The following is a 15,364-nucleotide window of genomic DNA, read 5'->3' on the forward strand; positions in this document are numbered from 1 at the left end:
TGAAGTTGGAATCACGAGATATGAGCAAGGTTACATAGTCGGAATTGCTAGATATGAACGAGGTTACATAGTCGGAATTGCTAGATATGAAGTTGGAATTACAAGATATGAACGAGGTTACAGTCGGAATTGCGAGATATGAAGTTGGAATTGCGAGATATGAACGAGGTTACATAGTCAAAATTGCGAGATATGAAGTCGGAATTGCGAGGTTATATAGTCGGAATTGCGAGGTTACATTGTCGGAATTGCGAGATATGAAGTTGGAATTACGAGATATGAAGTTGGAATTGCGAGATATGAACGAGGTTACATAGTCAGAATTGCGAGAGATGAAGTCGGAATTGCAAGGTTATATAGTCGAAATTGCGTGAGATATGAAGTCGGAATTGCGAGGTTACATAGTCAGAATTGCGAGATATGAACGAGGTTACATAGTCAAAATTGCGAGATATGAAGTCGGAATTGCGAGGTTATATAGTCGGAATTGCGAGGTTACATTGTCGGAATTGCGAGATATGAAGTTGGAATTACGAGATATGAAGTTGGAATTGCGAGATATGAACGAGGTTACATAGTCAGAATTGCGAGAGATGAAGTCGGAATTGCAAGGTTATATAGTCGAAATTGCGTGAGATATGAAGTCGGAATTGCGAGGTTACATAGTCAGAATTGCGAGATATGAAGTCGGAATTGCGAGGTTACATAGTCAGAATTGCGAGATATGAAGTCGGAATTGCGAGGTTACATAGTCAGAATTGCGAGGTTATATAGTCGGAATTGCGAGATATGAATTTGGAATTGTGAGATATGAAGTCGGAATTGCGAGGTTACATAGTCAGAATTGCGAGGTTACATAGTCGGAATTGCGAGATATGAATTTGGAATTGTGAGATATGAAGTCGGAATTGCGAGGTTATATAGTTGAAATTGCGTGAGACATGAAGTTGGAATTGCGAGATATTAGCGAGTTTACATAGTCAGAATTGCGTGAGACATGAAGTCGGAATTGCGAGATATGAGCGAGGTTACAGTCAGAATTGCGAGATATGAAGTCTGAATTGCGAGGTTGTGTAGTCGGAATTGTGTGAGAGATGAAGTCGGAAATACCTTTTATATTTTTCTATTCTGTGGCGGACACAGGCTTCCATAGTTTTCTATGTGAATATACAGTAAAGTGTAATTTATTCCTGTGATCAAAGCTGAATTTATCATCATTACTCCAGTCTTCAGTGTCACATGATCCTCTCATATGAGGATCTGATGCTCAAGAAACATTTATGATTATTATCAGTGTTGAAAACGGAAAACTTGACGCAGTTTATTTTTCAGGGTTCTTTGAATACAATGTTCTAAAAGGACAGCATTTATTTAATAATATAGAATGTTTTGTAACATTATAAATGTCATTTCTTCTGATAAATTGAATGCATCTTAATCATCTCAAACCTTTGAACTGATGTTTACCAGTGTGAAGTGTAAATCACACAGCAAAATGCTCATTTAATGACTAATAGTAAATGATTGACAGCAGAAGAATGTGAAGATTCTGGTCAGTTTATCTGATGTGTGACCTTTAACCTGGCGTGTTTTAGGTTTTCCATCAAGACTGAACTGGGGTTTTGATTGGTCTGTCTGTGAAAGATAAGCTAAGCAAATAGTTCAGAAATGAGTCCAAATGTGCAGAATAAAGACTCTAAACACCAAGATCATCAAAGAGTGTGTGTAAATTAGGAATGTTTAAGAAGAGCTTACACCGCTGAATATCACATAAATATGTCTTTGGAGTTTTAGAGCTTCATCTTTGATTTGATTTAATTTTTGTTTCCATTGTTTAAGTTTCTGTGTTTCTGAATTAACCTCTTCAGCAAATGGACCATAATCCCGCACTCCTTTTCTTTAGACACCGTGGTCTCTTATGCTGCTACATATGGAAGCTTGTTTACGCCACAGAATAAAACATTTTCAAAGATCATTGGTACTTTTTATCTCACAATTGTAAGTTTACATCTCAAATTCTGACTTTTTTTCTCGAGTGAGACGGCGAGTCGTAACGGCGAGTCACATGATCGGCGTAACATGATCCGAGTCGTAACGGCGAGTGAGACGCCGAGTCGTAACGGCGAGTGAGACGCCGAGTCGTAACGGCGAGGGAGACGGAAAGTCGTAACGGCGAGCGAGACGGAAAGTCGTAACGGCGAGCGAGACGCTGAGTCGTAACGGCGAGGGAGACGGAAAGTCGTAACGGCGAGCGAGACGGAAAATCGTAACGGCGAGTGAGACGCCGAGTCGTAACGGCGAGGGAGACGGAAAGTCGTAACGGCGAGCGAGACGGAAAGTCGTAACGGCGAGCGAGACGCCGAGTCGTAACGGCGAGCGAGACGGCGAGTCGTAACGGCGAGCGAGACGGCGAGTCGTAACGGCGAGCGAGACGCCGAGTCGTAATGGCGAGCGAGACGCCGAGTCGTAAGGGAGATGGAAAGTCGTAACGGCGAGTGAGACGCCGAGTCGTAAGGGAGACGGAAAGTCGTAACGGCGAATGAGACGCCGAGTCGTAAGGGCGAGTGAGACGCTGAGTTGTAACGGCGAGTGAGACACCGAGTCGTAAGGGAGACGGAAAGTCGTAACGGCGATTGAGACGCTGAGTTGTAACGGCGAGTGAGACACCGAGTCGTAAGGGAGACGGAAAGTCGTAACGGCGAGTGAGACGCCGAGTCGTAAGGGAGACGGAAAGTCGTAACGGCGAATGAGACGCTGAGTTGTAACGGCGAGTGAGACGCCGAGTCGTAAAGGAGACGGAAAGTCGTATAGGCGAGTGAGACGCAGAGTTGTAACGGCGAGTGAGATGGCGAGTCGTATAGGCGAGTGAGACGCTGAGTTGTAACGGCGAGTGAGACGCCGAGTCGTAAGGGAGACGGAAAGTCATTAACGGCGAGTGAGATGCCGAGTCGTAAGGGAGACAGAAAGTCGTATAGGCGAGTGAGACGCCGAGTCGTAACGGCGAGTGAGACGCCGAGTCGTAACGGCGAGTGAGACGCCGAGTTGTAACGGCGAGTGAGACGCCGAGTCGTAAGGGAGACGGAAAGTCGTAACGGCGAGTGAGACGCCGAGTCGTAAGGGAGACGGAAAGTCGTAACGGCGAGTGAGACGCCGAGTCGTTAGGGAGACGGAAAGTCGTAACGGCGAGTGAGACGCTGAGTTGTAACGGCGAGTGAGACGCCGAGTCGTAAGGGCGAGTGAGACGGCGAGTCGTAATGGCGAGTGAGACGCCGAGTTGTAAGGGAGACGGAAAGTCGTAACGGCGAGTGAGACGCCGAGTTGTAAGGTAGACGGAAAGTCGTAACGGCGAGTGAGACGCCGAGTCGTAACGGCGAGTGAGACGCCGAGTTGTAAGGGAGACGGAAAGTCGTAACGGCGAGTGAGACGGCGAGTCGTAACGGCGAGTGAGACGCCGAGTCGTAACAGCGAGTGAGACGCCGAGTCGTAATGGCGAGTGAGACGCCGAGTTGTAAGGGAGACGGAAAGTCGTAACGGCGAGTGAGACGCCGAGTCGTAACAGCGAGTGAGACGCCGAGTTGTAAGGGAGACGGAAAGTCGTAACGGCGAGTGAGACGGCGAGTTGTAAGGGAGACGGAAAGTTGTAACGGCGAGTGAGACGCTGAGTCGTAACAGCGAGTGAGACGCCGAGTCGTAATGGCGAGTGAGACGCCGAGTTGTAAGGGAGACGGAAAGTCGTAACGGCGAGTGAGACGGCGAGTTGTAAGGGAGACGGAAAGTTGTAACGGCGAGTGAGACGCCGAGTCGTAACGGCGAGTGAGACGCCGAGTTGTAAGGGAGACGGAAAGTCGTAACGGCGAGTGAGACGCCGAGTTGTAAGGGAGACGGAAAGTCGTAACGGCGAGTGAGACGCCGAGTCGTAACGGCGAGTGAGACGCCGAGTTGTAAGGGAGACGGAAAGTCGTAACGGCGAGTGAGACGCCGAGTCGTAACAGCGAGTGAGACGCTGAGTTGTAAGGGAGACGGAAAGTCGTAACGGCGAGTGAGACGCCGAGTCGTAACGGCGAGTGAGACGCCGAGTTGTAAGGGAGACGGAAAGTCGTAACGGCGAGTGAGACGCCAAGTTGTAAGGGAGACGGAAAGTCGTAACGGCGAGTGAGACGCCGAGTCGTAACAGCGAGTGAGACGCCGAGTCGTAATGGCGAGTGAGACGCCGAGTTGTAAGGGAGACGGAAAGTCGTAACGGCGAGTGAGACGGCGAGTTGTAAGGGAGACGGAAAGTTGTAACGGCGAGTGAGACGCCGAGTCGTAACGGCGAGTGAGACGCCGAGTTGTAAGGGAGACGGAAAGTCGTAACGGCGAGTGAGACGCCGAGTTGTAAGGGAGACGGAAAGTCGTAACGGCGAGTGAGACGCCGAGTCGTAACGGCGAGTGAGACGCCGAGTTGTAAGGGAGACGGAAAGTCGTAACGGCGAGTGAGACGCCGAGTCGTAACAGCGAGTGAGACGCCGAGTTGTAAGGGAGACGGAAAGTCGTAACGGCGAGTGAGACGCCGAGTCGTAACGGCGAGTGAGACGCCGAGTTGTAAGGGAGACGGAAAGTCGTAACGGCGAGTGAGACGCCGAGTTGTAAGGGAGACGGAAAGTCGTAACGGCGAGTGAGACGCCGAGTCGTAACGGCGAGTGAGACGCCGAGTTGTAAGGGAGACGGAAAGTCGTAACGGCGAGTGAGACGCCGAGTCGTAACAGCGAGTGAGACGCCGAGTTGTAAGGGAGACGGAAAGTCGTAACGGCGAGTGAGACGGCGAGTTGTAAGGGAGACGGAAAGTTGTAACGGCGAGTGAGACGCCGAGTCGTAACGGCGAGTGAGACGCCGAGTTGTAAGGGAGACGGAAAGTCGTAACGGCGAGTGAGACGCCGAGTCGTAACAGCGAGTGAGACGCCGAGTTGTAAGGGAGACGGAAAGTCGTAACGGCGAGTGAGACGCCGAGTCGTAACGGCGAGTGAGACGCCGAGTTGTAAGGGAGACGGAAAGTCGTAACGGCGAGTGAGACGCCGAGTTGTAAGGGAGACGGAAAGTCGTAACGGCGAGTGAGACGCCGAGTCGTAACGGCGAGTGAGACGCCGAGTTGTAAGGGAGACGGAAAGTCGTAACGGCGAGTGAGACGCCGAGTCGTAACAGCGAGTGAGACGCCGAGTTGTAAGGGAGACGGAAAGTCGTAACGGCGAGTGAGACGGCGAGTTGTAAGGGAGACGGAAAGTTGTAACGGCGAGTGAGACGCCGAGTCGTAACAGCGAGTGAGACGCCGAGTCGTAATGGCGAGTGAGACGCCGAGTTGTAAGGGAGACGGAAAGTCGTAACGGCGATTGAGACGGCGAGTTGTAAGGGAGACGGAAAGTTGTAACGGCGAGTGAGACGCCGAGTCGTAACGGCGAGTGAGACGCCGAGTTGTAAGGGAGACGGAAAGTCGTAACGGCGAGTGAGACGCCGAGTTGTAAGGGAGACGGAAAGTCGTAACGGCGAGTGAGACGCCGAGTCGTAATGGCGAGTGAGACGCCGAGTTGTAAGGGAGACGGAAAGTCGTAACGGCGAGTGAGACGGCGAGTTGTAAGGGAGACGGAAAGTTGTAACGGCGAGTGAGACGCCGAGTCGTAACTGCGAGTGAGACGCCGAGTTGTAAGGGAGACGGAAAGTCGTAACGGCGAGTGAGACGCCGAGTCGTAACGGCGAGTGAGACGCCGAGTTGTAAGGGAGACGGAAAGTCGTAACGGCGAGTGAGACGGCGAGTCGTAACGGCGAGTGAGACGCCGAGTCGTAACAGCGAGTGAGACGCCTAGTCGTAATGGCGAGTGAGACGCCGAGTTGTAAGGGAGACGGAAAGTCGTAACGGCGAGTGAGACGGCGAGTTGTAAGGGAGACGGAAAGTTGTAACGGCGAGTGAGACGGCGAGTCGTAACGGCGAGTGAGACGCCGAGTCGTAACAGCGAGTGAGACGCCGAGTCGTAACAGCGAGTGAGACGCCGAGTTGTAAGGGAGACGGAAAGTTGTAACGGCGAGTGAGACGGCGAGTCGTAACGGCGAGTGAGACGCCGAGTCGTAACAGCGAGTGAGACGCCGAGTCGTAATGGCGAGTGAGACGCCGAGTTGTAAGGGAGACGGAAAGTTGTAACGGCGAGTGAGACGCCGAGTCGTAACGGCGAGTGAGACGGCGAGTTGTAAGGGAGACGGAAAGTCGTAACGGCGAGTGAGACGCCGAGTCGTAACGGCGAGTGAGACGCCGAGTTGTAAGGGAGACGGAAAGTTGTAACGGCGAGTGAGACGCCGAGTCGTAACTGCGAGTGAGACGCCGAGTCGTAACTGCGAGTGAGACGCCGAGTTGTAAGGGAGACGGAAAGTCGTAACGGCGAGTGAGACGCCGAGTCGTAACTGCGAGTGAGACGCCGAGTCGTAACTGCGAGTGAGACGGCGAGTCGTAAGGGAGACGGAAAGTCGTAACGGCGAGTGAGACGCCGAGTCGTAACTGCGAGTGAGACGCCGAGTTGTAAGGGAGACGGAAAGTCGTAACGGCGAGTGAGACGCCGAGTCGTAACTGCGAGTGAGACGGCGAGTTGTAAGGGAGACGGAAAGTCGTAACGGCGAGTGAGACGCCGAGTCGTAACTGCGAGTGAGACGCCGAGTTGTAAGGGAGACGAAAAGTCGTAACGGCGAGTGAGACTCCTATTTCTAACTGCTTGATTTTTTTTTTCTCTGGCGGAAACCAGCTTAATTTCATGCCAAATGTTGCCGCTGAATGTTTAAACTTGTTTTTTCTCCCCACACATTTCAGGAAGCTCCAGGAAAAGGAGAACAAAAGGGAGAAGGAAAAGTTGAGCGTGTTCCTGCCTTGATCCTGTTCTCCTGTCGGATCCGGTGTTTCGAGGAACATCTTTCGGCGTACTTTAAAGAAATGCACACTGTACACTGTGTATTAGAGTTTGGCCTGAAGTGTTTTTAAATACTAAATCTTCAGATTTGAATTATTTAAATATTTGCACACTGTAAGATACATTTATGATGTTTACATTCAAGAGCGTTTATAGAGAGGAAAAAAATGGCTAATCATGAACCTTTTAAGAGTCTGTGCTGTTTCTGAAACCTTTAAGATCACCTGCTGTTCACTATTCATATTCCTCTGAATGTAACCTTTATGTGTTATGAAGATGTTTGGCATAAACCTGAGAAGTATTAGTCTTATAATATCAGTTCTAAAGTATTCGCAGAAATGATTAATGATATTTTGCGCTTGCAGTGGTTGAGCTGGACTATTGAGTATCTTCATTGGAGTACAACTTTCATATCGATGTCAGTATGTATTTTTATGTATGTCAAGAAAATCTCTAAATTATATATAAATAAAAATGGAATGTGCAACCAGTGTTGAGGTTTGTTCATTGATATGACACTCAAACTCACATTCGAATGCATTCAAATTAAAATTCATTATTGTTGAAATTTCGCCCGAGATCAGACAGATGTCTGTCTGTCTATCTATCTGTCTGTCTATCATTCTGTCTGTCTATCATTCTGTCTGTCTGTCTGTCTATATATCTGTCTATCATTCTGTCTGTCTGTGTCTGTCTGTCTGTCTATCATTCTGTCTGTCTGTGTCTGTCTGTCTGTCTATCATTCTGTCTGTCTATCATTCTGTCTGTCTATCTATCTGTCTGTCTATCATTCTGTCTGTCTGTCTATCTATCTGTCTATCATTCTGTCTTTCTGTCTGTCTGTCTGTCTGTCTATCATTCTGTCTATCTATCTGTCTATCATTCTGTCTGTCTATCTGTCTGTCTGTCTGTCTATCATTCTGTCTGTCTATCTATCATTCTGTCTGTCTGTCTATCATTCTGTCTGTCTATCTATCTGTCTGTCTATTATTCTATCTGTCTGTCTATAATTCTGTCTGTCTGTCTATCTATCTGTCTATCATTCTGTCTGTCTATCTATCTGTCTGTCTATCTATCTGTCTGTCTATCTATCTGTCTGTCTATCATTCTGTCTGTCTATCTATCTGTCTGTCTATCTATCTGTCTGTCTATCATTCTGTCTGTCTGTCTATCTGTCTGTCTATCATTCTGTCTGTCTGTCTGTCTGTCTATCTATCTGTCTATCATTCTGTCTGTCTATCTATCTGTCTATCATTCTGTCTGTCTATCTATCTGTCTATCATTCTGTCTGTCTATCTATCTGTCTGTCTATCATTCTGTCTGTCTCTATCTATCTGTCTGTCTGTCTATCATTCTGTCTGTCTGTCTATCATTCTGTCTGTCTGTCTATCTATCTATATATCGTTCTATCTATCTATCGCTCTATCTGTCTGTCTGTCTGTCTGTCTGTCTGTCTATCTATCTATCTATCTATCTATCTATCTCATCAGTCAATCAATCAAACTTTTTTTTATCTAGTTGTAATCTCTAAAACTATTATGACGGATTTATTTATGTATGATCTCCAGTAATCATCCTCGACTGTGATTGGTCTATTCAAGGCAGCGGTGAGAGAAGTAACAGGTGACAGGATTCTCCTCCAGCTGTCTGGACAATTTATGTTATGACGCAGAATAACTTTACTAGATGTTGAATTGAAAATCAGCAGTAAAAAGTGAAAAATATGAGAAATATTTCCGAGAAAGTTCGGAGCCGCTGCGGTCCCGCCCGTGTCTGGAGCTCTGTGATAGAGCCTCTGTCTACCCGCCCATTCCGCCTCTATGAGCGGCCGCGCGCGCGGGTGCCCGCTGTCATTAGACTCGCTCCCGCGGACTCTTCATCATGTCTCTGGGCTGGTCAGGGAACGACCACAAGAGCTACTCGAACCCGCCGACGGGCGCCTTGAAACGGCCGAGAAACGACTCAGGGAACAAAGTGACGGTGGTCCTGGGCGCGCAGTGGGGCGATGAGGGCAAGGGGAAAGTGGTCGATCTGCTGGCGACGGAGTCCGACATCGTGTGCAGGTGTCAGGTAATAACACACCAGCTCAAGCATTCATTATACACAACTTTTTGTATGAAATAATCATCAATATGATTTTTATTAGTATTTGAAGTAATTATTTGCAATAATTTAATTAACAATGGCAAATGTAATGGGTACCACTACAAGTAATAATACTAAGAATTACTTTAATATGCATTAAACTAATTAATATAGTTCATTAATTCATATAGAATATAATTATAGCAAACTGTCATGCTTTTTAGTTAAATTCAATATTCTACCTTGTTTATATTATGGAAATGAGAAATATATAGAAATGAGAAATATCATGTTTATAAATATAGAAATGACAACTATCATGTTTATAGATATAGAAATGAGAAATATATAGATACAGAAATGAGAAATATCATGTTTATAGATATAGAAATGAGAAATATATAGATATCGAAATTAGAAACATCATGTTTATAGATATAGAAATGAGAAATATATAGATATAGAAGTGAGAAATATGTTTATAGATATAGAAATGACAGCTATCATGTTTAGAGATATAGAAATTATAAATATATAGATATAGAAATGAGAAATATTATGTTTATAGATATAGAAATGAGAAATATCATGTTTATAGATATAGAAATGAGAAATATTATGTTTATAGATATAGAAATGAGAAATATCATGTTTATAGATTAGAAATGAGAAATATTATGTTTATAGATATAGAAATGAGAAATATATAGATATAGAAATGAGAAATATTATGTTTATAGATAAAGAAATGAGAAATATATAGATATAGAAATGAGAAATATTATGTTTATAGATATAGAAATGAGAAATATCATGTTTATAGATATAGAAATGAGAAATATTATGTTTCTAGATATAGAAATGAGAAATATATAGATAAAGAAATTAGAAATATCGTGTTTATAGATACAGAAATGAGAAATATTATGTTTATTGATATAGAAATAAGAAATATTATATTTATAGATATAGAAATGAGAAATATATAGATATAGAAATGAGAAATATTATGTTTATAGATATAGAAATGAGAAAAAATATGTTTATAGATATAGAAATGAGAAATATCATGTTTATAGATATAGAAATGAGAAATATATAGATATAGAAATGAGAAATATTATGTTTATAGATATAGAAATGAGAAAAAATATGTTTATAGATATAGAAATGAGAAATATATAGATATAGAAATGAGAAAAAATATGTTTATAGATATAGAAATGAGAAATATCATGTTTATTTGGACAGAATATATATCCAAACTTTGGATCTTTGGACTAGAAGTCTCTTCTGCTCATCAAGCATGCATTTATTTAACCAAAAATACATTTAAAAAAAACAGTAATATTGTGAAATATTAGTACAACTTTTGTTTGTGATAATGTTAAGTTTGATGATTGAGAACTGAGTTGGCCATTGACGAACTCTTATCAGTCCAACACTAATCTAAAACACGTTTGGGAATCAGTGTCTGCTGAGAGATTCAGACTCATTATCATTATTACTCACATGCCATTTTAAAAAAAATGCTCTTGAATTATATAGTATGAATTATTCTTAACAATTCATGGCTGTTGAGCCCAATCCTTCATGTGTGACTGTGTCTGTATCTGTCTGAATGTCAGTCCCAGAATTCCTCCCTGCCCTTCGCTGAACTCGGGTCACATTCCCGGCGTAACTGGACATGTGAGAAGGGCAGAGCGCTGGCGTTAGGGCAGAGACTGGACTTGTGTTCTCCATTGGACACAGTGTGTCTGAGTAAAGGGCAAGCTCTGATGCTGGAGTCGTATTTCCAGGACTCCCGATTGTAAATTTGGACCTAGAACCTTTAAGTTGTTGATGTTCGGTTGGCTCCTTGGATTAAGTTTCCGTCGACTGCAAACCATCCTGCGGGTTCACTTATAAAGACTATGAAAGGATTGTAGTTTTACTGTAAACTGATGCAGTAAAAGTTCCTTTAAAGGTGCACTATGTAACATTTTTTCAGTAAAATATCCAAACACCACTAGGCCAGTGTTATATATTTTGTTCAGTACTTACAATATCCCAAATGTTTCCAACTAAATCTCAAGATGCTATTTTACCCGAGGAACCGGGACGTGTGAGGGCGTGGCCTGTCGATGACATCATATCCGCGTTAGTTTGCGGTTTTATTCTGCAGAAACGCTTTACTCTCACTGCAGTGTGAACAAGTGTCAGCTCCACAACACTCGCTCCTGCTTCTGCTTCACTACAGTAATGTTAATAATCACATCCATCAACATGATTTCTGCCCGAGTCCTATCCCGATTCTTTCCCACCGGCTGTGAGGTGAAGACCACATGTCCCAAGATTCTGCGCCGTCATCAAACTACGCCTTTGTTTTGAATAAATGACCTCAAGCAGACGGAAAAGTCACAAGTGCAGATATAGCTATGTCAATAAGCAGTGTTGGGGTTACTTTGAAAAGTATTGCGTCACTCCCTTAAAAAGTAACTAATTGAGTTACTTAGTTACTTTTTAAGAAAAGTAATGTGTTACTTTACTTTTGCGTTACTTTTTCTCACCTGAGCTGGGCTTGTTTTTTTTGTTTTGGGTTTTTTTATAACAAAAAAGTAATATTTTTGTAAAGACCTCTTCATACCAAAATGTAAATAATAAGCCCCAGGCTGAGGTAAAAATGCAAATTCCCGCATGAACAGTAGAGGGCGCAGCTCTGGATAATGGAGAATAGGACGCAGGAGAAAAAAGTTTTACCAATAAAAACTAAAAATCTAGTAATTTTCATCATCAAAGGTCAGCAGCAACACATTGGTAAATTAAATATAAAGGTAGATTAAGCATAAAAATAGTTGTTTTATTTCACATTTAATTATTGGAGGTTTGCATAGTACTCTGACTTTGCATTTGACTGATTTTATTCATTTTGAGGAGTACAGAATCTTTATTGTGCAAGTGAGATAAATAAATGCTCACATTTAGTCTGGAACTACAATAACCATCATGTTCACACACACACACGCCTCTGCACTTATTTTTCTCCACATGGGGGCAGGAGAGCTGTCAGTCAAATTAATGTGAAAAAGTAACTCAGATATTTTGTTGTAAATTTGAAAAGTAATGCGTTACTTTACTAGTTACTTGGAAAAAGTAATATTATTACGTAACTCAAGTTACTTGTAACGCGTTACCCCAACACTGTCAATAAGTGCTCCTCTGCTGCCATCTACTGGTTATATGGTACTTTCATGTCTTTTTTTTTTTTGCGGACGGAAAAGTTACATAGTGCACCTTTAATACAATATGGCTAAATGTGATGTCCATCCATCCATCCATTTTTTTCTTTGTTGTTTGATTAACCGTTAAACGCATATCATGGGTCTTTAGTGACCCGGGACGTCATTCACTATCCTGCTCCTCCTCATTCATTTTTTAAAGTTAGACATAAACCTTCTCAGTATTCCTCAATCAATTCATTATAAACAATATAACAATAAAACAAATGATAAAAGAATGCCTGTTTTCCCATTCATTATTTGTACAAATTGTATAAGGTCGCTAATGACCCGAGGTGTGTAACAGTGTAAGTATATTTTTTCTACACAACAATAATTGAGTCTTTGATGACGGAATAAGTGCAGTTCAGCTTTATTCCACAAGGTGGCGATGTCTGATACACAATGAGGAAGTGACGTTTCACTCATAGTCACCGCAGGCAGAAAACAAACGAACAGGAAGAATCATCAGCAACACTTGAAATGGCTCAGATTGACTGCAGAGCAAGTCCTGAACGCAATCAAATATTGATTTTGATGTTGAAAATGATCGTTTTGAGAATGTTTGAGATGCTGAATGTGCTGGGACGTGAGTTCTGACGAGGACAGCGATGATGCTATAAAACATCTGCTCAAACTGAACCCTTCCAAGCTCCAAAAGCTAACAAAATGTGCTTTATATCATTCTTCTGTAATTGTTACTGTAATATCAGGAGAGTTTTATATTATCATGACAGGTAGAGATCCATCTGTGTTAGATATAGATCCGGGTCACTAAAGACCCAAATATGTACGAATGATTGGCGAAACATTCATGCATTTAAGAGTTAACATTAAACACACAGACAGCAGGAATATTAGGCTACTGTCTCTTTAAGAGCGAACGCACAGATCTAATACACTGATACTGACACACGTGTGTTTACTTTCTCAACTGTTTATGTTCACTTAAGTCATACTATGTTTACTAGGATACTCGCTATTTTTGGACACGATTTTGTGTGAATTTGTCCGTTCAAGTGGAAGAAGATGTGAAAGAGAGCTCAGTTCAGTACTCACACGCTGTCTGTGTGCATGCTTCAAAATGAGCTCCCTTTCGCGTCTTCTTGCGCTTTAATATTTAAAGTGTTAAGGTTTAAAGTTTTGTGACGATTCAGCGATTGCCCGCATATATAAAATATTTTATATGAGTGAAGAACAAAACACTAAACTAAATCATTTTTTTCAATATGCTGATAAAATAAACTGTAAACTGCAATAGATCTAACCTGGCCTTAAAATTAACAGTCGCCAAGTGCCAAAAATGTAATCGGCCAGCAACATTTTTATGAATCCTAACAATGCATGAACGTGAACGACGATCGGGACAGTTGACGGGTCAGCGCTGCATGGTCACAAGAGTTTAAACCGTGACAATTTAAATATTAAAAAATTTTGACTTTAGATTTATCGGCCAAAATATCGGCTATCGGCTTTCAAATATAAAGAATCATCGGTTATCGGCCAAAATGTTCATATCGGTGCATCAAATTTGGAGTTATTTAGATTAATTTGTCAATATATCGGTTATCGGTATCGGGCAAAATTTCCATATCAGTGCATCGACTCTCAAAAAGCTTTCCTGTAGCTCAAACAGTAGAGTGTGGCGCTAGCAACACCAAGGTCATGGGTTCGTTTCCCAGGAAAAGCAAGAACTGACAAGATGTAAAATGTGTACCTTGAATGCAATGTAAGTCGCTTTGGATACAAGCATCTGCCAAATGCATAAATGTAATGTAAATGTAAATATTATATAAAATGTTTGATTTATTTAGATTTATTGACCAAAATATCGGTTATCGGCTTTCAAATATAAAGAATTATCGGTTATCGGCCAAAATGTTCATATCGGTGGATCAGCTCAAAAATTATATACATTTTTTCTATTTATTTAGATTTATTGGTCAATATATTGGCTATCGGCTTTCAAATATAAAGAAGTATCGGTTATCGGCCAAAATTTTCATAACGGTGCAATAACTGAAATATTATATTAAAATTTAGATTTATTTAGATTTATTGACCAAAATATCGGTTATCGGCTTTCAAATATAAAGAATTCTCGGTTATCGGCCAAAATTTTCATATCGGTGCATCAAATTTGGATTTATTTAGATTAATTTGTCAATATATCGGTTATCGGTATCGGGCAAAATTTCCATATCAGTGCATCGACTCTCAAAAAGCTTTCCTGTAGCTCAAACAGTAGAGTGTGGCGCTAGCAACACCAAGGTCATGGGTTCGTTTCCCAGGAAAAGCAAGAACTGACAAGATGTAAAATGTGTACCTTGAATGCAATGTAAGTCGCTTTGGATACAAGCATCTGCCAAATGCATAAATGTAATGTAAATGTAAATATTATATAAAATGTTTGATTTATTTAGATTTATTGACCAAAATATCGGTTATCGGCTTTCAAATATAAAGAATTATCGGTTATCGGCCAAAATGTTCATATCGGTGGATCAGCTCAAAAATTATATACATTTTTTTTATTTATTTAGATTTATTGGTCAATATATTGGCTATCGGCTTTCAAATATAAAGAAGTATCGGTTATCGGCCAAAATTTTCATAACGGTGCAATAACTGAAATATTATATAAAAATTTAGATTAATTTAGATTTATTGACCAAAATATCGGTTATCGGCTTTCAAATATAAAGAATTCTCGGTTATCGGCCAAAATTTTCATATCGGTGCATCAAATTTGGATTTATTTAGATTAATTTGTCAATATATCGGTTTTCGGTATCGGGCAAAATTTCCATATCAGTGCATCGACTCTCAAAAAGCTTTCCTGTAGCTCAAACAGTAGAGTGTGGCGCTAGCAACACCAAGGTCATGGGTTCGTTTCCCAGGAAAAGCAAGAACTGACAAGATGTAAAATGTGTACCTTGAATGCAATGTAAGTCGCTTTGGATACAAGCATCTGCCAAATGCATGAATGTAATATAAATGTAAATATTATATAAAATTTTTGATTTATTTAGATTTATTGACCAAAATATCGGTTATCGGCTTTCAAATATAAAGAATTATCGGTTATCGGCCAAAATGTTC

The 15,364-nt window shown here is 42.1% G+C and overlaps 2 protein-coding genes across 7 annotated transcripts in view; both read left to right on the forward strand.

Annotated features, from left to right (window-relative positions):
* Positions 1-7,411, forward strand: part of LOC307136294 (inverted formin-2) — an 81,720-nt gene extending 74,309 nt beyond the window's left edge. For 5 of the 6 annotated variants that reach the window (XM_079833185.1, XM_079833188.1, XM_079833186.1 and 2 more), the window contains one exon: positions 6,824-7,411. Coding sequence is in view for 3 of the 6 variants with exons in the window: in XM_079833188.1 (XP_079689314.1) it covers positions 6,824-6,867 (44 nt within the window). In the remaining 3 variants the exon portion in view is untranslated. The remainder of the gene's footprint in view (positions 1-6,823) is intronic. The other variant, XM_079833189.1, reaches the window with a different exon arrangement.
* Positions 7,412-8,645: 1,234 nt separating this feature from the next.
* adss1 (adenylosuccinate synthase 1) overlaps positions 8,646-15,364 on the forward strand; it is a 35,435-nt gene continuing 28,716 nt past the window's right edge. The window contains exon 1 of the mRNA XM_079833200.1: positions 8,646-8,990. Coding sequence (XP_079689326.1) covers positions 8,802-8,990 — 189 coding nt within the window. The 5' untranslated portion in view covers positions 8,646-8,801. The remainder of the gene's footprint in view (positions 8,991-15,364) is intronic.

The sequence above is a fragment of the Gobio gobio genome (assembly GCF_949357685.1).
Source record: "Gobio gobio genome assembly, chromosome: 13".
Classification (NCBI taxonomy): Eukaryota; Metazoa; Chordata; class Actinopteri; order Cypriniformes; family Gobionidae; genus Gobio; species Gobio gobio.